Source organism: Bombina bombina, chromosome 5 (genome assembly GCF_027579735.1).
Source record: "Bombina bombina isolate aBomBom1 chromosome 5, aBomBom1.pri, whole genome shotgun sequence".
Lineage (NCBI taxonomy): Eukaryota > Metazoa > Chordata > Amphibia > Anura > Bombinatoridae > Bombina > Bombina bombina.
In genome coordinates, this window is record NC_069503.1 from 126,474,836 (window position 1) to 126,498,443 (window position 23,608).

General features: G+C 42.6%; 1 protein-coding gene across 1 annotated transcript in view; it reads right to left on the reverse strand.

Moving 5' to 3' along the window:
- Window positions 1–23,608, reverse strand: part of KANSL1 (KAT8 regulatory NSL complex subunit 1) — a gene marked incomplete in the record, with an annotated part of 533,970 nt that overhangs the window by 182,790 nt on the left and 327,572 nt on the right. The window contains 1 exon segment of the mRNA XM_053713685.1: window positions 1,067–1,271. Within this exon segment, the coding sequence (XP_053569660.1) occupies window positions 1,067–1,271 (205 nt within the window).

Consider the following 23,608-nt stretch of genomic DNA (forward strand, 5'->3'; position numbering starts at 1 on the left):
CAATTAGTATTGCTGAAGCTTGCTCCTGCTTGATGTGTGCCACTATCTTAGGGAAAAGTGGTAAGGGTGGAAAAATGTAAACTAGATTGAACCTCCAAGGCACTGCTAATGCATCTATTAGCCCCGCCTGAGGATCCCTGGACCGCGACCCATATCTGGGTAGCTTGGTATTGAGCCGGGACGCCAGGAGATCTATCATCAGCGTCTCCCATCTGACGCAAATCTCCGCAAATACCTCGGGATGGAGAGACCATTGCCCCAGATAAAAGGATTGTCTGAGGAAATCCGCTTCTCAGTTGTCCACACCCTGAATGTGGATCGCTGACAGCGAGCAGTTGAGGGCCTCCGCCCATTCTAGAATCAGAGATACTTCCTTCATTGCTAGGGAGCTCCTCATGTGATGAAAGGCAAAGAATGACAGATATGAGGGAAGTGGGGAAAGGAATTTAAGCCTTTGGCTGGGGTGTCTGCCCTCCTCCTGGTGGCCAGGTTCTGTATTTCCCACAAGTAAGGAATGAAGCTTTGGACTCTCCTCATATTAAGGAAATACTGTTTCTCTAAAATCATTGCTTTCTAGGTGAATAGGAGAGCTTGCATGGGTACAATTAAAACACTAAAAAATAAAAGCACTAAATTCAAGGATAAATCTGCTCTGGCAGGAAGGCAGGTTAAAGGGACAGAAGTCAAAATTAAAAACTCATGATTCAGAGCGTGCAATTTTAAACAACTTTCCAATTTAGTTCTGTTCTCAAATTTGCTTTGTTCTCTTGGTACCTTTTATTGAAGAGCAAAACTAGGTAGGCTCATAAGAGCTCAGGAGTGTGCACGTGTCATTAGTACTCTATGGCAGCAGTGTTTTGCAACATTGTTTAACAAAGCTAAAAATAATGTTACAAAACGAATCATAAAAGTTTAATTTTGACTTTACTGTCCCTTTAACTTATACACCGCAACAACCAACATTATTAGAATGAAAGATTTTTTATTATTTTTTTAAAACAAAGGGAAGGGGGAACTAACTTGACAAACATTCAAAAGGTAAAAATGAATACTATAAGAGTCTTACCTTCCTACTAAGGGAGGACACTGCATTTGACCTAACCAGCCTCCGTTTCTTGTGTCCACGAAGGGGCCGGGTTCTGGCAGCTACGCAGCTGGTGTCTGATGGAGCAGGTGTTGTGGAAAGGCCGTCCAAACGTCTCTTTTTACCAAGCACCTCCTCTGGATCCAGGTCTTCTGTAGAGCCGTTGCAAGACAGACTGGTGCGAACACTAGAAAAGAAGTAAAAAATTACAGGTAAAAATTCCCAAATCCGGAATTCAAACCCCACAATTATACCGAAATCCAAACTCTCATTAGTATTTTTTATAAAATAAAATTATTTTTCTCCAACAGCAAGCCAAAAACCAAACCAAAGGCACAGAAGTTGGTTCTGTAGTAAAATGAAAATAGTCTATAATACTGGATTACAGTACTGTATCTATTTCTGATGGTACTATGTATACAAAAGTATTAAAAATGATCTACAACTACCATTAGGTTACATGTATAAGCTGTATTATGACATTTAAATAATGCCTAAATGACATAAGATACTGTTTACACTTGGTCCCATTTTACAAATGCAAATATTCCAAAATCCAAACCAGTTTAAATAAAGGGTTTTGTACTTGTACTAAGATAACATTTCAACTGAATAATACAAATTCATTGTTTTAAGTTAAGACTTCAATTCTATCTACCAGTAAATGCGTAAAGACATTTCCACGACTGCTCATCACAGCTTTTCAATACTGCAAACACAAAAAAGTAGGTCGCCTAGATGTGGAAGGAAAATCTAGGGTTTCTCAATAGATATTCTTACGCCAACAGAAAGCCAGGGATGTCTTAAGGTCACGGCTACCACTATTTTTCTTAAAGGACCATTTAACTTAACATTTCAACAACGTATAAAATGTTTCATGATTGCAAGTGAATTATTATCGCAATAAACAATTTATTTTGCTACCTTTTTCTGTAAAAAAGATCTAAAAATTAAGCTCGTTTAACTTTCTCTCAGGAAGGTTTGGGTTAATACTTTAATTTACCAAAGCTTTTGTTTACTTCACCCCCTCCCCGCTCTAAGATTCTCAGCAGTCACGTTTATAAAAAGTGGATTATCAGTCTTACATCATCAATCATGCAATAGTAACTAAGTTGAAGTAGTGATAAACCACCATAAGGGAAGAGATAAGGGACGCTTCCCAAGTCTCTCATTGACAAAATGAAGCTTCAGTTTTCATTGCAAAATAATTCTCAGATATGAAGGTTCAAAATCATGTAGTTTACAATTTGTGTTTAGTGGTCCATTAATCTTCATGAATCTCCAGTGCAACTAGTTCTAGGACAGGAACAAGTAGGGCCAGAGGAGATTACTATAATACGGTGAAAATGTCCACAGCTCATGCATCTGAAACAAGGAAGAAACAAATCTCTGGGATCAGATATATAATGTGACTTTTCAAATACTGAATAAGTTGATAAAAAAAAACTTAAATTATGCTTACCTGATAATTTTCTTCTCTTCTGATGGAAAGAGTCCACAGCTGCATTCATTACTTTTGGGAATAAAGAACCTGGCCACCAGGAGGCGGCAAATACACCCCAGCCAAAGGCTTACATACTCCTCCCACTTCCCTCATCCCCAAAGTCATTCTGCCGAGGAACAAGGATCAGTAGAAGAAAGATCAGGATGAAAGGTGCCAGAAGAATAAATGACGCCCCACATAAAAAAATACAGATGGGGGAGCTGTGGACTCTTCCCATAAGAAGAAAATTATCAGGTAACATAATTTAAGTTTTTCTTCTTAAATCCCCAGCTGCATTCATTACTTTTGGGAAAACAATACCCGAGCTATAGAGGACATTGAAAGCCAAGACGGGAGGGAACAATAGGCGGCCTATTCTGAGGGCACCAAAAAACTTCGAGAGCACACTCTAATCAATCTAAACCGCAAGACCTACACATAGGTCTCCAAAAGGGGGAAGCACATTACCTTTAACGAGGCCCACTGCACCCCCACGAATGAGAGGTTACAACCAGAACTTGAAGGTGGATTGGAACCCTGGACCTTCTGCTTGCAAGCCCAGGGAGCTAGACCTAGATCCCGAAGATGACAACGCATCTCAGAACCTACTCCCAGCCAGCCAGGGGAACAGAAGAACCGCAACACCAGTTTAAAAACGAGCGGAAGAATGGCCACAGCCATCCCAACCGAGCACGGGTGCCAACCCGACTCCTTAAGAACAGATGACAATGTCGTAGAGCCAAAGGAATCTAGCAAAGGTCCCAACATAGTCTTGACACGGAGCCAGCAAGACTCCAGATGGAACATAACCCAGAGAGAATGCCGCTCTCTGAAAGGTAGCTCTCAGTTCCAACCTCCTGAATCCAGGAGAAGCTTTAAGAAAAGGACCACACCTCCATAAGGAGGAGAATAAGCCCCCACCCTAAGAAAAAGAATGTGGCCAGAAAGGCAGAGCACCTGCCCACAAGACAAAGCCACAGGCTAAAGGAAAAATCAAATCTCCAATGCAAACAAACTTGGAAGGAATCCCCCTACAAAATTAGCTTGCTAACACATCCAATGTGCAATAGTTGCAGCAGTGACACTGCAAACCCATTCGCCTGCAGAGCAGTGAATCCATAAGGTTACTACAGCAAGCTGACCAAGAGAAACCGACCATAAAGTCTTAAGTCAAGCCCAATGAGCATCGGCACTCAGAAAACCTGGTCAACCAAGACCAGGTCAATTAGAGTAAAGGTCATAGCCTAAGTTCCCTGTAACTGGGGAACCCCGAACCCGCCCTAGAGCCTAAAAGTCTGGTAACATTCAACGGGATCCACAAGGGAAAACGCTGAGTGAAGCCTCAGCAACCGGAAGCACCAGGGTGAAGATGGGTCCGAGCCCCCAATTGTTTAGACAAACAATAACTGAGAACTTAACACCGCGTCTGATATAAAAAACAGACCCACAGGGAGATATCAATGCAATATCCAGATCAACCCGAATAACGAGAATAACTCGCAAGTCCCGACCCAAGGAAGAAACCACCCCTTTCCGAAGTCCAACGCTCCAAAGGAGCTAAGGCTTTAAGTAGTACAACACCACTAGAGCCCATAGACGCTCAAACAGCCACAGGACCACAAGCAAGGGGATACCTCGAGGCCAAAAACACTCGAGCAAAGGCTGGTCTCCACATCATCTCCATACAATCAGAGGATAACCGAGAGAAAAGATGCAGAGCATCCCCAGCTCCGGGGAAGAACCCTAAGCAGAGCCCAAAGGAGACCACGCCCAGAGTCCTTAAAAGGGAATAACCATCTCCCGGAGGGAAAATAAGGTCCCTAAAAGGAGACCTAACCCACATGGAGAAAACGGAGGGACCAAAAAGGTCTCATGAAAACAGCTGGATATTACACAGACAATGTGCAAATAGCCGCAGCTGGTTACAGTTTGCAAGTCTTCCGCGGCTAGGCAGCTAAGCTACCCATCAGGCTACTAGCTGCTGAAGGACCAAGTCCAAAAAGGACAATCCCAGAGCCTCAGAATGCCAAACCGCCCGAATCGGCAGCAAGAGGGCGCTAAGCCCTCCAACCCTCCACAGCATGGGGGAGGAAAACTCTAGGTCCTGATAATATCAGATGCAAGAGAGTGACGCAGCAGAACTCCCCTGACCAAGACAACCAGATTGAGTGCTAATAAGGACTGAAACAATCCTTCCTGCCTCACAGACCCACATGTCCTCTAGAATGCTTAGCTGAACTTGTTGAAACAAAAACAAGAAACACATGACAATATGAGCACTCTGCGTCTCGACCGGGCCAGCCAAGCAGAAACAGTGCCACGTGTCTGAACATCCGAGACAGAAAAACCCAAACAGGACTAGCCTGCCGCCAGTGTCCTAACTGTCAAGATTCATAAATCCTCCCTCAGAGGGGAAGAAGGAATAACAGACAAACATAGGATTAACATGTCCCTTAAACTTCCGCAGAAGTAACTGAGTATTGAACCCAGATAGTTCCCGAAGGAAACAAACACAAAAATAAAAGACATCCTAATTGGATAAAAGAAAATATAAGGCAACCCGTAGGTTAACGCCCAAGAAGAAACAGGCCTACCCGCAGGACCAGCCAATCGGAACCCTGATCGTCCAACAAAACTGGGAAGGATCTCAATAACAGACAATCAGGAGATTGCTTCATCCCCTCATGTCTAATGAGGTGAGCCATTCGAAGTAGAAGACAGTGAATTCCCGTATCCGTTAAGGATAGGGTCGCCTAATAACTAAAAAACATGTCTGAGTAATACGCGAAGGCGCACTATTCTGTAACGAAAGGCACAACACTCAGGAACAGCTACACTCACAGGTCACTGTACAGGCCCTCCCAAGGCCGGGAGACCCGGGACAATAGGGCATGAGCACAATCGCAAATAAACGTCTGGACTCTGCCGACGAATAATCGCCAAAAATATGTGGAAGCAAAAATGTGCTGCAACCTCGGGGGTGGGGGGGCATACCGAACATAACATTGACATGTGTCAATGAAGTCAAACCGGATTCTTCACAGGACGAAGACTCTGAATCTGAAATTTGAACAGTCTCTGCATCAGAATCCTCAATAACTGGATAGAGAAAATGCAAATATGGACTATAAGAAAAACAAAAACTAAACGGCACCTGGCACCCACAATGGCTCGGGCACTCACCACCTTCTATGAACCAGACCCCTGCGGACCAGAATTTCTCTGTCCCCACATGGTTAGGTATGCAGAAATGGAAGACCAGAACGTAATCACGCCCAGTCACAAGGTGAACCGTACAGTCCAAAAAAGCGCGCCCAACCATAAGGTTGCGTCACTTCCAAAGGCCTTTATGTTCCAAGCCATGAGCCCAGTTAACACAACACAAGCAGATTAAATCACATAAAAAGGATTAAAAAAAAACCCTGTTCAATAATCCCCCTCAGGAGATATTAACCCTTGATTCCAAGATAAAAAACGAGTCCCACTGAAACCCTATAGTCTAGTAAATCCCGCAAGGTAGGCACCTCACCGGAAACATTTGTATGACAGTACATTCATGAAGCAGTAAAATGAAACGATCTTACCAGAATCTATGCCGTGGAAACAGGAACACAGCCCTTCAAGTGTGACAGATAGTATCGCCTCCGTCATGGACTTGAGAGAAGAAAGCAGGCAGCAAAGCGAAGTTAGACAACGCTGATTGCTTATGGAGCTGTTAAAATGAGTCGGGATGGTTTTGCAGAAAGACTCTTCCTGCATCTCTGGACTAACTTTCATCCAGGCCCTTACTGAGAGACTGACAGGATTACTTAAAACTCCCGACCCATGTCGAAGAGTACTAACCTCCATAAGAGACAAAAAAAAAACTTCTGACACTTCTCTGGCAACCTCCTGGGACGAAAGGCAAAGAATGACTGGGGATGAGGGAAGTGGGAGGAGTATTTAAGCCTTTGGCTGGGGTGTCTTTCTCAGCTGTACATGTATTGAAAGGTCAGAACGACTCTGGGTACATTTATCTGTACGCATTGATCTACAAACTAACGCCTTACATTGATTTTGTAATACTGCTTTTCCATTCTTAGGTGCTAGAAAACTTGGTCAAGCATTCCCAGTAAGGATCTATCAGAAATCTGCTTGCATATAGATATGACTCATGCACCAGGACAATACCTTGTTTTTGCAAAGAAGGAATGTGGAGTAGTGTGTCTCATTTTGTTGTAAAAGATACTAAACACACATTTTTTTCTTTAATGATTCAGATAGAGCAGCAATTTTAAGCAACTTTTTAATTTACTCCTATAATCAATTTTTCTTCGTTCTCTTGCTATTTATTTTTGTTTCAAAACCTGGGTTACACTTGCTTATTGGTTAGCCAAATGGAGCCACCAATAAGCTAGCGCTATCCAGGGTGCTGAACCTAAAATGGGCCAGTCCCTAAGCTTTACTTTCCAGCTTTTTAAATAAAGATTTCAAGAGAACGAAGAAAAATAGGAATAAATTAGAAAGTTCCTTAAAATTGCTACTCTATCTGAATTAAGGGAAAAAACAACATAATTTATGTTTACCTGATAATTTTATTTATTTCCAGATATGGTAAGTCCACGGAATCATCAATTACTAGTGGGAATATCTCTTCTGGCCAGCAGGAGGCAGCAAAAAGCAACACAGCAAAGCTGCTATATATGTCACTTCCCTTACCCATAACCTCCATTCATTCAGCCGAAGGGAAAATGGAAAAAGATGATAACACAAAGGTGTAGAGGTGCCTGAGGTTTTAGTTAAAAATAACAATCTTAAAATAAAGGGTGGGCCGTGGACTCACCATATCCAGAAATAAATACATTTATCAGGTAAGCATAAATTATGTTTTATTTCCTAAGATATGATGAGTAAACGGAATTATCAATTACTAGTGGGAACCAATACCCAACCTAGAGGACACAGATGATTAGGGAGGGACAAGACGGGTAAACTAAACAGAAGGCACCACTGCATGAAGAACATTTCTCCCAAAAGAAGCCTTAGCTGAGACAAAAATATCAAATTAGGAAAAAGTATGCAGAGAGGACCAAGTTGCAGCCTTGCAAATCTGTTCTACAGAAACTTCCTTCTTGAAAGTCCAATAAGAAGGGACAGCCCTAGTGAAATGAGCTGAAATTCTCTCAGGAGGCTGCTGTCCAGCAGTCTCAAACCAAACGCATTATACTACTCAACCAAAAAGAAAGAAGTAGCTGAAGCTCTCTGACCTTTATGTTTCCCAGAGAAACAAACCGCAAACTGGCCACAATCCTTAGTCACCTGTAGATGGAAAATAAAAGCACACACACAAAACACCAAAGTTGTGCAACAAATGTTCCATATGAGTAGATAAGGACACAGAGAAGGGACAACAATTTTCTGATTAATATATCTATCCGAAACCACTTAGGAAGATAACCTAACTAGTACGAATAACCGCCTTAACTGCACGAAAGATAAGGCGAATCACACTGCAAAACAGAGCTTTGAGACTCTCCAAGCAGAAAAGATAGCTAGCAATGAGAAACAAAACCTTCCAAAATAACCTAATATCTACGGAAAGTAAAAGCTCAAACAGAGCCTACTGCAAAACTTTGAGAACAAGGGTAAAACCCTAAGGGGGCGCAACCGACTTAAACATAGGCCTGATGTAGACCAGTGCCTAACAAAAAGATTGCACATCTGGCACGTCCACCAGATGCTTATGTAGCAAAAAAGACAATGCAGAAAACTGACCCTTCAGGGTACTGACTAACAAACCCTTCTCCAGACCACCCTGGAGAAAGGATAAAAAATTCAGAAAAACCCCCGCTTAGACAAAACTAAGCGTCCAATCTTCAAGCAGTCAGCTTCAGAGATTTAGATGAAGGAAAAGACCAAGAATCAGAAGTCCTTCCTCAGAGGTAGTCTCCAAAGTGGAGAGACCACATTTAGGTCTGCATACCAGATCCTGCGAAGCCACGCATGGGCTAATAAAATCACTGCCGCTCTCATCTGAAAATAAATACGAGTAATGACTCGTGGAAAGAGAAAAAAAAAAAAAAGGTATGCAAGACTGAAATCCAAGAAAAACGTCAGAACATCAGGACGGTCTGTGGATCACATGACCATAAACCGTACTTTCGAAACTTGGAGACGCCAACTCCTGAAAACCCCCATGTGAGGGTCTACCTAGAGAACACTTTGGGATGGAAATGCTCACTCCCCAGGATGAATTATCAGTCTGTTTAGAAGTTAGACTCCCAATTGTCCACTTCTGGAAAGTGGATGACCGACAGCAAATGTGAGCTTCCTCTCACTGAACAATCCAAGTCACCTCCTACATGGCTAAGGAACTCCTAGTTCCTCCCTAATGGTTAATATAAACCCTAGAGGTGATACTGTCCGACTGGAACCAAGCTAGGGACGACTGAGGTCAAGTCATCAGAGCATTGCTAATTGCTCTCAACTCCAAGATGTTTTATGAGAGCAGACACTTTCGAGTTCATAAAGACCCAGACAGCTTACCAGCCCAGCAGGTTGGCATTCGTGTTCACAACACCCAGGAATATCTCCAGAAGCACACGCCTGGAGATAGATACTCCTGAAAATATACTATGGAAGAAAGTCTTGTCATCTGAACTAAATCTATCCTTTAAGACAGATCCGAAAGTTCTCCATGTCATGGAAAATAGCAAAAGGAATGATGTCCATGGAACACCATCAGACCAATTCCCTCTATACACAGGGTCACAGAAAAGTGAAGAAATATCAACTGCAGCAAAATCCAAACTTCCAACCTCCTGGTTGCAAGATGGCTAAGCTATCCACCGGCCACTAAAAACTTACTGTTGGCCGGACAGAAGACTGCAATGTGGGGAAAGGGAATAAATCCTTTATTTTCTGACCTCTGAAAGACATCTCCTAGATAAAGAATCAAATAAAGGTCCAAACATGGCACCATGGTGTTCCCAGGTGGTCTCCCATCCAGGTACTGACCAGACCTGACCCTGCATAACCTCCGAGATCAAACGAAATCAGGTGCATTCAGGGTATTGTGGCGGTAGTCCCAAATAAATTACCCTTGTGGAAAAAACAAGGGAACTCTTCTCCAGATTTATTTCCCATCCCCGGAAAAGAAGATTGGACAAGATCTCTTTAAGAGTTAGCTCGAAGTCAGGATGATACCTGAACTATATATTGTCCAGAAAAACACACTTGCAATATCCCAAAACCTAAACGTCTGACTGGGAAGGCGCTAGGGCTGGGCGATATGGGCAAATTCCCAAGATTCCACTTTAAAAGAAAGGCAAATGACAAAGAATAAAGGGAGGGGTTCAGTGTTTAAAATCAACACTTTTATTCAGGAAGTGCTCCGCAATCACTCAAAGTACTCACTCCCCATAATCCCAGTCAATACTTCAGGGTAACAGCTTATCTAACCCAATGGTGTCTGGCTCCTGTAATGCCGTTGTGTGCGATGTTGCGTAGAGGGGTTCCGTGTCTCGAGACAGTATGTGGTTCACAATCCACTGGCCCTCCTCTCGCCTGTTAGCATCTCCGCTTCTCATGCGGTACACACAGACACTTCCCATGACGTCAGCGTTGGGGGAGGAAGAGTAAAGTTAGGTGACCAGGTGGTGCTACGGAAATCTGCAGGAAGGTAAGGATCAACTGGATAATAGTACTGTAGAAAGCAACGATCCACTCCTTCAATGGGTAAAAAAAATACTTTATTCAAAACTTGTTTAAAAGCATAAACCGAAGCTCCAAGGATAGAACATAGCAGGTGCAGCAATAGGGCTGTGCCCGCTATGTTCTATCCTTGGAGCTTCCGTTTAAGCTTTTAAACAAGTTTTGAATAAAGTGTTTTTTTACCCATTGAAGGAGTGGATTGTTGCTTTCTACAGGCAAATGACATTAGCCTATCCTCTGCGGGAGAGCTTGGGGCCAGCTCAGTGCCATTACTGAGACTATTGAGCGCTCCACAAAGTTCTGGTTCCAATGTCAGGGTTAGGCTTTCCCCCTGTTAGCTCAGAAGATCATGCAGAAGGTGGTCCAGGAGTCCAGACATAGTGAGAGGGGAGAGAAGGTGCTTGCACAGGGAGAGACAGACCCGGTTTACTCGGCAGCGGAGGGCTAGCCTATATGAGTCCCCTCCTGTACGTCATAGGGGGCGGGGCTAAAAATTGCATACTCTCGGTTTTAAAACGCAGCGATTAATTGTGGATTTAAAAAGCATGAGCGATTAATAGTGCAGTCCTAGATGGCGCAAACTAAGAAAACTAGAGAAGATTCCGATTAAGGAAACAAATCTCTCAGGTCTAACTTCGTTATGAACAGGCCCACTAGAACCAAAGGAGAAAGGATACTACTTTGAAGGACAGAATCTGAAATGAGGTAAATACCTATATCCCGTTCCCAAACCGGGACTGGAATAGTCACTCCCAGAGATGAAGACCCTGAATCCAGTTCAAAGAATGCCCCTCATCCTACTTGGATTGCAGATACTCTAGAAAGAGAAATCTGCCCCTGGGAGGAAAACTTAGATTGGACTTGAAAAGGCATGACCCAAACAAAGTCTCATCCATAAAAGGAGACACTAGAAGCGTGTATTTGAGAAACGAGGATATAAGATATTATTTGTATGGCATATATGACAAACGACTTTTATATGTTCTTCTTTTATGTTGCATTGCTCTAATTGTCATATGAACTGTTTGCTTGAATTGGTATATAAATAAATAAATAAAATAAAAAAAGCGTGTATTTGTAGGAAACAGAAATTGAATCTGCAACTGCAGAACTATAAAGCCTAGGCTGTACCACTAAACCACAGGTAGGCTTCTCAGCTGACCATAGATTTCAGCCACCATGCCAGGTGGCTAGTTCAGCAAGTCTAATAAGACAAGACATTGCTCTAAATGAACAATTAAATCTCCAGCTTCTTACCTATGTCAGAAAGAAAACTAGATTATCTCCGCAGAGATCTAAGTTCTCTGAATAAACGTAGAAAGTTCACTTCTACTAAAGACACCGTGCATTTCAAGAGAGATAGTTTTAGGAAATCCTAAAAAGGACGTGAGACAGGGAGAAATATCCCCAGATTCTCTATAACAATCCTTTGAACATCTTACAGCACCTCTAGAACCCTTTCAGAGAGGAAAGAAAAATATAGAACCGATAAAGTTCACAAAACTCCAAAGGAAAGACGATAGGGATCGGTTTCATCCAGTCAGCCAAGACCTGACAAAAACTAAATTTATGCTTACCTGATAAATTACTTTCTTTTTACGATATGACGAGTCCATGGATTTCATCCTTACTTGTGGGATAGTAACCTCCTGCTAACAGGAAGTGGCAAAGAGCACCACAGCAGAGCTGTATATATATAGCCCCTCCTTTCCCCTCCAGTCATTCGGCCGAAGGTTATAGGAAGAGAAAAGGAAAGGCTAAAAAGGTGCAGGTGTGACTGAAGTTTTAAAAAAATAAAAATAAACCTGTCTTAAAATAACAGGGTGGGCCGTGGACTCGTCATATCGTAAAAGAAAGTAATTTATCAGGTAAGCATAAATTTAGTTTTCTTTTACAAAGATATGACGATCCTTACTTGTGGGAAACATATACCAAAGCAATAGGACACGGATGAAAGGGAGGGACAAGACCGGAACCTAAACGGAAGGCACCACTGCTTGAAGAACCTTTCTCCCAAAGATAGCCTCAGAAGAAGCAAAAGTATCACATTTGTAAAATTTGGAAAAAGTGTGAAGGGACGACCAAGTTGCAGCCTTACAAATCTGTTCAGATGCATCGTTTTTAAAAGCCCATGTGGAAGCCACAGTCCTAGTAGAATGAGCCGTAATTCTTACAGGAGGCTGCTGTCCAGCAGTCTCATATGCCAGGCTGATGATACTTCTCAGCCAAAAAGAAAGAGGTAGCCGTAGCTTCCTGACCCCTACGCTTTCCAGAATAAACAATGAATAATGAAGACGATTGACGGAAATCCTTAGTTGCCTGTAAGTAAAACTTAAAGGCACGGACCACGTCCAAGTTATGTAACAGACGCTCCGTCGTAGGAGGAGGATTAGGACACAAGGAAGGAACAACAATTTAGTGATTAATATTCTTATTTGAAACAACCTTAGGAAGAAATCCAGGTTTGGTACGTAAAACCACCTTATCAGAATGAAAAAAGAGATGAGGCGATTCACACTAATGCTGAAAGAAGAAATAGCAACCAAAAACAGAACTTTCCAAGATAACAGTTTAATATCTATGGAATGCATAGCTTCAAACGGAACCCCTTGCAGAACTCGAAGAACTAAATTCAAACTCCAGGGAGGAGTAATAGGTCTAAATACAAGCTTAATACTAGACAGTGCCTGACAAAAAGACTGAACATCTGGTATATTTGCCAAACGTCTGTGAAACAGAATTGACAAAGCTGAAATTTGTCCCTTTAAGGAACTTGCAGATAACCCTTTCTCCAATCCCTCTTGGAGAAAAGACAGAATCCTAGGAATCCTAACTTTACTCCATGAGTAACCCTTGGATTCACACCAATAAAGATATTTACGCCATATCTTATGATAAATCTTTCTAGTGACAGGCTTTCTAGCCTGTAACAAAGTACTAATAACTGAATCATAGAATCTTCGCTTCGATAAAATCAAGCGTTCAATCTCCACGCAGTCAGCTGTAGAGAAATTCGATTTGGATTTTGAAAAGGACCTTGAATGAGAAGGTCCTGTCTCAATGGAAGTTTCCACGGTGGCAGAGAGGACATGTCCACTAGATCCGCATACCAAGTCCTGCGTGGCCACGCAGGCGCTATCAGGATCACTGACGCTCTCTCCTGTTTGATTCGTACAATCACGCGTGGGAGGAGAGGAAACGGCGGAAACACATAAGCTAGGCTGAACGACCAAGGTACTGCCAAGGCATCTATCAGTTCGGCCTGAGGATCCCTTGACCGGGATCCGTACCTTGGAAGTTTGGCATTCTGTCAGGATGCCATCAAATCCAATTCCGGTCTGCCCCATGTGAGAATCAATGAGGCAAATACCTCCGGGTGAAGTTCCCACTCCCCCGGATAAAAAGTCTGTCGACTTAGAAAATCTGCCTCCCAGTTCTCTACTCCTGGGATGTAGATCGCTGACAGATGACGAGAGTAGGCTTCCGCCCAACTGATTATCTTGGATACCTTTATCATCGCTAAGGAACTCCTTGTTCCCCCATGATGATTGATATATGCCACAGTCGTGATGTTGTCCGACTGGAATCTGATGAATTTGTCCGAAGCCAACTGAGGCCACACCTGAAGCGCATTGAATATCACTCAGTTCCGGGATATTGATTGGAAGAACACCCTGAGCACCCTGAGCCTTCAGGGAGTTCCAGACAGCACCCCAGTCCAGAAGGCTGGCATCTGTTGTCACTATCACCCACAAGGGTCTGCAGAAACAAGTCCCTTGGGACAGATGATCCGGCTACAACCACCAAAGAAGAGAGTTTCCGGTCTCTTGATCCAGATTTATCTGAGGAGATAAATCCGCATAATCCCCATTCCGATGTCCATTGCCGCTACCATTAATCCAATTACTTCCATACATTGAGCCACTGATGGCCGAGGAATGGACTGAAGTGATCGGCAAGTATTTAGAATCTGTTTTTCCGACCTCCGTCAGAAATATTTTCATTGTTACCGAGTCTATCAGAGTTACCAAGAAAGGAACCCTTGTCTGTGGGACAAGTGAACTCTTCTATGTTCTCCTTCCAACCGTGAGTTCTCAGAAAAGACAACACTGTGTCCGTGTGAGACTTTGTCAAATGATATGTTGACGCCTGAATCAGAATATTGTCCAGATAAGGCGCCACCGCTATTCCTCGCGGTCTGAGAACCGCCAAAAGAGACCCTAGAACCTTTGTGAAGATTCTGGGCGCCGTGGCCAACCCGAAAGGAAGAGCCACGAACTGATAATGTTTGTCCAAGAAGGCAAACCTTAGAAACCGATGATGATTCCTTGTGGATTGGAATATGAAGGTAAGCATCCTTCAAATCCACAGTAGTCTTATATTGACCCTGGATCATTGGTAACATTGTTTGTATAGTCTCCATCTTGAATGATGGAACTCTGTTTAGACACTTGAGATCTAAAATGCGTCTGAACGTTCCCTCTTTTTTGGGAACCACAAATAGGTTTGAGTAAAACCCCAGTCCCTGTTCCGATTCTGGAACTGGACAAATTACCCCCATAGTAGAAAGGTATTTTACACAGCGTAAGAACGCCTCTCTTTATCTGGTTTGCAGATAATCTTGAAAGATGAAATCTCCCTCTTGGGAGAAAATCCTTGAATTCCAATTGATAACTGTGGGTCACTATTTCTAGTGCCCAGGAATCTTGAACATCTCTTGCATAAGCCTGAGCACAGAAAGAGTCTGCCCCCTACTAGATCCGGTCCCGTATCGGGGGCCACCCCTTCATGCTGTCCTAGGACCAGCAGTGGACTTTTTGGATGGTTTACCCTTATTCCAGTTCTGATTGGGTCTCCAGACTGACTTAGATTGGGTGAAATTCCCTTCCTGCTTTGAAGAGGAAGATGAAGCAGGGGGTCCTCCTTTAAAGTTCCAAAAGGAACTAAAATTATTCTGTTTACCCCTCATTTTAACCGACTTATCCTGAGGTAGGGCATGGCCCATACCCTCCTGTAATATCAGAAATGATTTCCTTCAATTCTGGCCCAAAAAGGGTCTTACCTTTAAAAGGGAATAGCTAAAAGCTTATGTTTTGATGACACATCAGCAGACCAAGATTTGAGCCATAATGCTCTACGTGCTAAAATAGCAAATCCTGCATATTTTGCCGCTAATTTAGCAATTTGAAAAGCGGCATCAGTAATAAAAGAATTAGCTAGCTTAAGAGCTTTAATTCTATCTAAGATGTCATCTAATGGAGTCTCAACCTTAAGAGACTTTTCTAGAGCCTCAAACCAAAAAGCTGCTGCAGTAGTTACTGGAACAATGCAAGCCGTAGGTTGTAAAAGAAACCCCTGATTAACAAATAATTTCTTTAGTAAACGCTCTAACTTCTTATCCATAAGGTCCTTAAAAGCACAAATATCCTCAATTGGTATAGTAGTACACTTAGCTAGGGAACATATAGCTCCCTCTACCTTAGGGACCGTTTGCCATGAGTCCCGAATGGTATCCGATATGGGAAACATTTTCTTAAAATTAGGAGAGGGAGAAAACGGTATACCTGGCCTATCCCATTCCTTTCTAATAATTTCCGAAATTTTCTTAGGAACCGGAAAAACATCAGTGTAAGTAGGAACTTCCAAATATTTATCCATTTTACACAACTTCTCTGGAGGAATCCCAATAGGATCACAATTATCCAGAGTCGCTAAAACCTCCCTAAGTAACAGGCGGAGGTGTACCAGCTTAAATTTAAATGACATAGCATCCAAATCTGTCTGAGGCAAAACATTCCCTGAATCAGAAATTTCCCCCTCAGACAGTAATTCCCTAATCCCCAACTCAGAGCACTGTGAGGGAACATCAGAAATAGCTAATAAAGCATCAGTGGATTAAGTATTTACATTAATACTTGACCTACTGCGTTTACCCTGCAACACTGGTAACTTAGATAATACCTCTGTAAGGGTAGTTGACATAACTGCAGCCATCTCCTGCAGAGTAAAAGAATTAGACGCACTAGAAGTACTAGGCGTCGCTTGTGTGGGCGTTAAAGGTTGTGACACTTGGGAAAATTGGATGGCATATCCTGTTTCTCTTCAGACTGAGAATCATCCTTAGGCACACTTTCTTTGTTTAAAATATGCTTTTTACATTGTAAGGCCATTTCAGTACAAAAGCTACACAATGATAGAGGGGGTTGCACAAAGGCTTCTAAACACATAAAACAATGAAAAACCTCAATGTCAGACATGTTGAACAGACTAGTAGTACCACAAAAGTCGTTTAAACACTTATTTATTGCAAAAAATAAACATTTGAAAAAAACGTGTACTGTGCCTTTAAGAAAGTGGCGCCTACCTGCTGTAGCGCCTACCTGCCCCCAGGGTACTTCGAAACAAGTTTCCAACCCTTCAGACCAGCTACACAGTCCAGGAGCCTTCCAAGTTACTGCTTGCTGCTGCTTAGCTTGAAGGAAGTGCGCACCTGAGCGTGCGAAACTAAGCTCCGCCCCTTAAGGTCAAAGTCAGAGTAGGCCCAAACAAAACCACATGGAAATGCGGTTTTGCATCCAGAGTAAAAGTATACACAGAATACAACCCTCAAACATAAAATAAACAAGTTTTAAATGCCAAAAATAAAAAAACTTAACACATCGTTTTTTTTACATAGTCTCCCATGTCACATAATGCCCAAATATCAACTAAAGAAAAATATAATATAGGGACTCTAGTAATATCCCTCTTATAATAGGATTTACTGCGTATCCCATTCCCATATAAGGAAATAATGCCAGCCAGTTCTGATACACCAAGTCTCCACAGAAAAAAAGGCTGCACATACCTTAATGCTGCTTGTAGCATGAAACCGGTCTCCACACTGAAGATGTCTCATGGTTACCTTCAGAAGTCTTTGTGGGAACCAGCGTGGATCTTAGTTACAACTGCTAAGATCATCAACCTCAGGGCAGAAATCTTCTTCCATATCCCCCTGAGGAAAACAGTATGCACCGGTACCATTTAAAATAAAAAAACTTCTTGATTGAAGAAACTAAAACTAACACCTCACTTTACCATGTCTTCCTAGTATAACACAGGCAAAGAGAATGACTGGAGGTGGACTGGAGGTGGAGGGGAAGGGAGGGGCTATATATACAGCTCTGCTGTGGTGCTCTTTGCCACTTCGTGTTAGCAGGAGGTTAATATCCCACAAGGATGAAATCCGTGGACTCGTCATATCTTTGTAAAAGAAATAAGAGGCTTTGAAGCAAATAACTGAAGGATACCACTTCAGTAACAGATGAAGGAATTATACTGTCCAGATCTGAGATTTCAGCCTCAGAAACTACCAGTGAATCCTCCTCACTAACTTGGAAGACAAACCTGTGTAGCAGCATGTGGAGCAGAAACCCTCTTATCTGAGACTTAAAATGTAATCTTGACTTTTCCCTAAAGTAAAGGAAAACAGACTAAGCCACAGATACCGCAGAAGATACCTGAGCTTGCAACTTCTGTAAGCAAATACACTCCTCCAGGAGATTGAGAGGAACCAGAAGGCACTGCATGTGACGCCATATAGGTTTGGGACATAAAAGGAGAAAGCTGTGGCAGTGCCTTAACAGCAACATCCTTGGAGACAAAGTTCAAACCAATCTGTACATTTAATAGCATTTACGAAATCAGGTACAGAAAAAATAAATGTTTAAACCAATTCCTAGTTGAGCAAGCCTTCCACACAACTTCAGCATCAGTAGAAGGAATTATACTGCCTGAATCCGAAATTTCACCCTCAGATGCACCCGAAGAATCTTCATCCTCAGACTTCTGAGGGGAAATACTTTGATTAGCTACTTCAGGATCAGAAACCTTACTTACTGTTGCTTTAAATTTCCTTTTGCGTTTCCCTGCAGCATGGGAAAAGCAGACAGCGCCTCAGATACCGCAGAAGATACCTGGGCAGCAATATCTTGCAAAATAACTCCAGACGGAGCATGAAAGAAAACGCAGGGCAGTGTATGCGCAGATGAATAGGATTGGGACGCTTGAGGAGAAAGCTTCGGCACATCTGAAACAGGAGGCTCCTAAACAGCATTCGCCTTAGCTAATGATGGCTCAGGGTCAAAAAGTCTTTCTATAAGCTAAAGTTCTTTCAATACATGAACAAAAAGGTACTGGGGGTTCCAAATGGACATCAAAACATAAGCTACAGGTAACATCCTGCACAGCCTACTGATCCATAATACAAAAAGAAGTAAAATAAAAAAAATAAAAACTTTTTTTTAAAAAATCTTTTAACAAAGGATATAATACAGAACCAAAAAAACGTTCTTAAATAAATGTTCCCTTTAAATTTACCAAATCAAGAAAACATACCCCAGGCAACACTACACCTCAGCAGAATTACTGGGAGGTGCCCTACCTGTCCTGCAACCCGCAGACAACTGAGGGGAAAAAAAACAAAAAAAAACCCATCCGGATTTCCAGAGAAGCAAAAACAGCAAGAAGCCTTCTAAACAGAGCCATCTGAAATATGGGCACCTCACTTTTACAGGAAGTGAAAAAAAGCGCCAAAAAAACCCTCTGATATCACAGAATCAGAACCTGAAAATGGGTTTTGTTTTACAGCAAACAAAACCTATATATATATATATATATATATATATATATATATATATATATATATATATATATATATATTTTTAAAAACAACTTTCTTGAAAAACAGGCTTAAAAACAAATAAAACTCCCCAAAAAAGTACATAATCTGTTACTAAAAACGGATCCTCACTGAGCCATCAATAAAAATAAATAACTTCACACCAACAGTGCCTCCAAAAACTGCCATAAAAACCTGCACCCTGACAGGAATAATAAAACACGGCCCCCTGTAGCGTTTCAGCTGAATAAGTGCCAAATTTTCCCCTGCTACCTCAATATTTATCTGTCCGGCAGCAGGACAGCTCACCTGGTTTGAGAGGATGCCGTCCCTCACATGGACCTGTGGAAATACAGAAATACTGAGTAAACTTACTCAGGCTATCTAAATAGGGCAGCAAAATGTTTTGGGAAAACGCAGTGAGGATTGTACCCCATAAGTTCCCAATTGCTTAAAAGCCACCATTGCCCTACTGAAGAGACTGACATGGGCTAAGGCTAGACCCTTTAGAAAGATCAGAGCAAACCTACTGTGCTTTAAAATAAAAAAAATCTTGATTGTAGATCAGACACCAAAACTTCACCTCCTCCTTGTACCGCAGGCAAAGAGAATGACTGGGGGTTATGTGTAAGGGAAGTGACATATATAGCAGCTTTGCTGTGGTGCTCTTTGCCGCCTCCTGCTGGCCAGGAGAGATATTCCCACTAGTAATTGATTCCGTGGACTTACCATATCTTAGGAAAGAAATTATGCTTGCCCGATAAATTTCTTTCTTTCCGAAGAAAGAATTTTAGAGCATGCCAGGGGCGTATTATGGCCTAGGCCAACAAGGCCGGTGCCTTGGGCAGCAGATTTGGGATGGGCAGCACATCTGTCCTATCCTCTCTCTACAATCCAGCATACAGTACAGTGAGCGATAAAGTGCAGGCTTTTACAGAGAAGACAAGGCACATGCACTGATTAAGGTCGCTCTTTACAGGCAGTGCTCCTTTAAACCGTTACTTCATTTAGAGCTGCCGGCATTTTTTGCAGTGGAAGCGTTCTTGGTGAGAAACTATCTATCTATGGAATGCATTGGCTCATACGAAGCCTGCTGCAAAAGAGAACAAGGTTAAAGTGAATGTAAATTTTGATGCTAAAGTGCCCGGTTTTTAAAAATTCGATTAAAAACAGGGGCACTTTAATTCATCAAAATTTAAATTTCACTCGAGTTGTGAAAAAATACTTGCCTTTTAATCTTGACAGCCGCTCCAGCTTCCTCCACCCATCACAAAGCCTCTTCCTGGGTCTAAAATGAGCAATCCGGCTCGGGGGGGAGCCGTGATTGGAGGATGATCGATCCATCATTTCTGACGTCAGAAATGGCTTGCGACGACCGGAGGAAGCTGGAGCTGCTGTCAAGTTTAAAAGGTATTTTTTTCACAATACGAGTGAAATGTAAATTGATTAATTAAAGTGCCCCTGTTTTTAATCGAATTTTTAAAAACCGGGCACTCTAGCATCAAAATTTACATTCACTTTAAGGCTCCAAGGAGGAGTAACAGATTTAAATACAGGCCTGAAAAAAAGATTGAACATCTGGCACATCCGCCAGACGCTTATGTAAAAGCATAGATAATTCAGAAATCTGACCCTTCAGATTGATAACCCTTTCTCCAGACCTTACTGGAGAAATAACAAAATTCTAGGAATCCTGACCCTACTCCAAGAGTAGCCCTTCGATTCACACCAATAAAAGGTATTTACGCCATACCTTATGGTAATTTTTTTACAATTAACAGGCTTGTGAGCCTGAAGCATGGTCTCAATAACCGACTCAGAAAAACCACGCTTAGTCAGAACTAAGCGTTCAATCTCCAAGCAGTCAGCTACAGAGAAACAAGATTTGGATGGAGGAATGAACCCTGAGTTAGATCCTTCCTCAGAGGCAACCTCCAAGTTGGCAGATATGACATCTTCACTAGATCTGCATACCAGATCCTGTGAGGCAATGCAGGAGCTATTAGAATTAGACGCTCTCTCCTGTTTGATACGAGCAATGACTCGTGGAAGGAGCGCAAACAGAGGAAACAGACGTGCTAGACCGAAAACCAAAGGAACCGCCAGAGCGTCTATCAGAGCGGCCTGCGGATCTCTTGACCTTGAACCGTACCTTGGAAGTTTGGCGTTCTATAGAGACGCCATCAGATCCAACTCCAGCACCCTCCACTTGAGGGTTAACCTGGAGAACACCTCCGGATGAAGAGCCCACTCCCCAAGATGAAAAGTCTGTATGCTCAGGAAATCCGCCTCCCAGTTGTCCACTCCTGGAATGTGGATGGCAGACAATTGTAAGCTTCTGTCCACTGAATAATCCGTGCCACCTCCTTCATGGCTAAGGAACTCAGAGTTCCTCCCTGGAGGTTGATGTAAGCCACTGAGGTGGTGATATCCGATTGGAACCTGATAAACCAGGCTAAGGACAATTGAGGCCAAGCTATCAGAGCATTGTGAATCGCTTTCAACTCCAAGATGTTTATGGGGAGAGCAGACTCCTCCCGAGTCCATAGTCCCTGTGCTTTTAACAAGTCCCAGATTGCTCCCCAGCCAAGCAAGCTGGCGTCCGTGGTCACGATCACTGAGGAAGGTTTCCGGAAGCATGTGCCCTGAGATAGATGCTCCTGGAAAAGCCACCACAGAAGAGTCTGTCGACTGGTCTAGATCTATCCCGAGACAGATCCAAATGGTCTCCGTTCCATTGTCTGAGCATGCATAATTGCAGAGCTCTCAAATGGAATCGAGCAAAGGGAATGATGTCCATGGAAGCGACCATCAGACCAATTACCTCCATACATTGAAACACTGATGGACAAACAGTAGACTGTAGAGCGAGGCAAGGGGAGAGAATTTTGGATTTTCTGAGTTCAGTCAGAATATTTTTTTTTATAGATGGAGAATCTATTATGGTCCCTAAGAGAAACACCTTTGTAGCTGTAACAAGGGAACTGAACAAGCGCCTGAACCAATATGTCATCCAGGTAGGGCGCCACTGCAATTCCCCGAGACCTGACCACTGCCAAGAGAGCCCCCAGAACCTTTGAGAAAATTCTGGAAGCTGTGGCAAGGCCAAAACGGAAGAGCCACAAATTGAAAGTGCTTGTCTAGAAAAGTGAATCTCAGGAATTTGTGATGATCCCTGTGGATGGGAACATTAAGTTACGTGTCAGTTAAGTGTCCTTCAGGTCTATGGTCGTCATGAACTGACATTCTTGGACCATAGGAAGAATAGAACGAATGGTTTCCATTTTTAAGGATGGTACCCTGAGAAACTTGAGGCACTTTAGGTCTAAATTGGGTCGAAAAGTTCCCTCTTTTTTGGGATCCACGAACAGATTTGAATAGAATTCTAGACACTGTTATTTTACTGGAACAGGAACAATCGCTCCCAGGGAGGAAAGGTCCTTAACTTAGTTCAAGAACGCCTCTTTTTACCTGGTCTGCAGATAATCTTGAAAGGAGAAATCTGCCCCTGGGAGGGAAAGTTTTTAATATTTTTTTTGCAACCCCGAGATACTATGTCCACAGCCCAAGGCTCTGTGACATCTCATATACATGCTTGAAAAAACAGGGAAAGTCTGCCACTCACTTGATCAGATTCCGAACCGGGGGGCGACCCTTCATGCTGACAGACTCAGCTGAGGGTTTCTTAGATTGCTTCCAATTATTCCAAGACTATTTGGGCTTCCAGGAAGACTTGGACTGCTCCTGCTTGGAAAAGGGAGAGGAAGACTTGACCTTTGAAGTTACGAAAGGAACGAAAATTACTTTGACGTCCTTTAGGTCTGTTCTTGTCTTGTGGTAGAAAAGACCCTTTTCCACCCGTAATATCAGAAATTTCTGCCAGACCAGGTCCAAATAAGGTTTAACCCTTGTAAGAAAGCGCCAGAAGCTTAGACTTGGAAGTAACATCAGATGGCCAAGATTTTAGCCACAACGCCATGCGGGCAAGAACAGTGAAGCCAGACATCTTGGCTCCCAGTCTAATAACTTGCATGTTGGCAACAGAAATAAAGGAATTAGCTAGTTTAAGAGCCTTAATCCTGTCTTGGATCTCCTCCAATGGAGTCTCTACCAAAATTTATTCAGACAATGCGTCGCACCAATAAGATGCAGCACTTGCTACTGTGGCAAAACAAACTTCAGGTTGCCATTGAAAACCTTGAACATACAGCTTCAAATAAGGCTCCAGCTTTTTGTCCATAAGATCCTTAAAAGGAGCAGCTATCCTATATAGGGATCGCAGTTCTTTTAGCCAGAGTAGAAATAGGCCCTTCTACTTTAGGCATTGTGAGCCATGAATCCTTAATGAAGTCGGCAACAGGAAACATCTTCTTAAAGACAGGGAAAAAGGAATCCCTGGCTTCTCCCATTCCTGTGAAATAATCTCTGTCACATGGTCTGGAACAGGAAACACTTCCACAGATGAAGGAACATCATAGTATTAAGTTTACTGGACTACTTAGTGTTGACAACAGCAGAAGTATCAGTCATCCAAAGTAGCCAATACTCCCTTTAACAGTACACAAAGGTGTTCAAGCTTAAATCTGAAGTATACTGCTTCAGTATTAGATGAAGTTTACTTCTTCAGTATTAGATAAAGGAATTATACTGTCCAAATCTGAGATTTCACCCTCAGAGGCTACCGACGTAT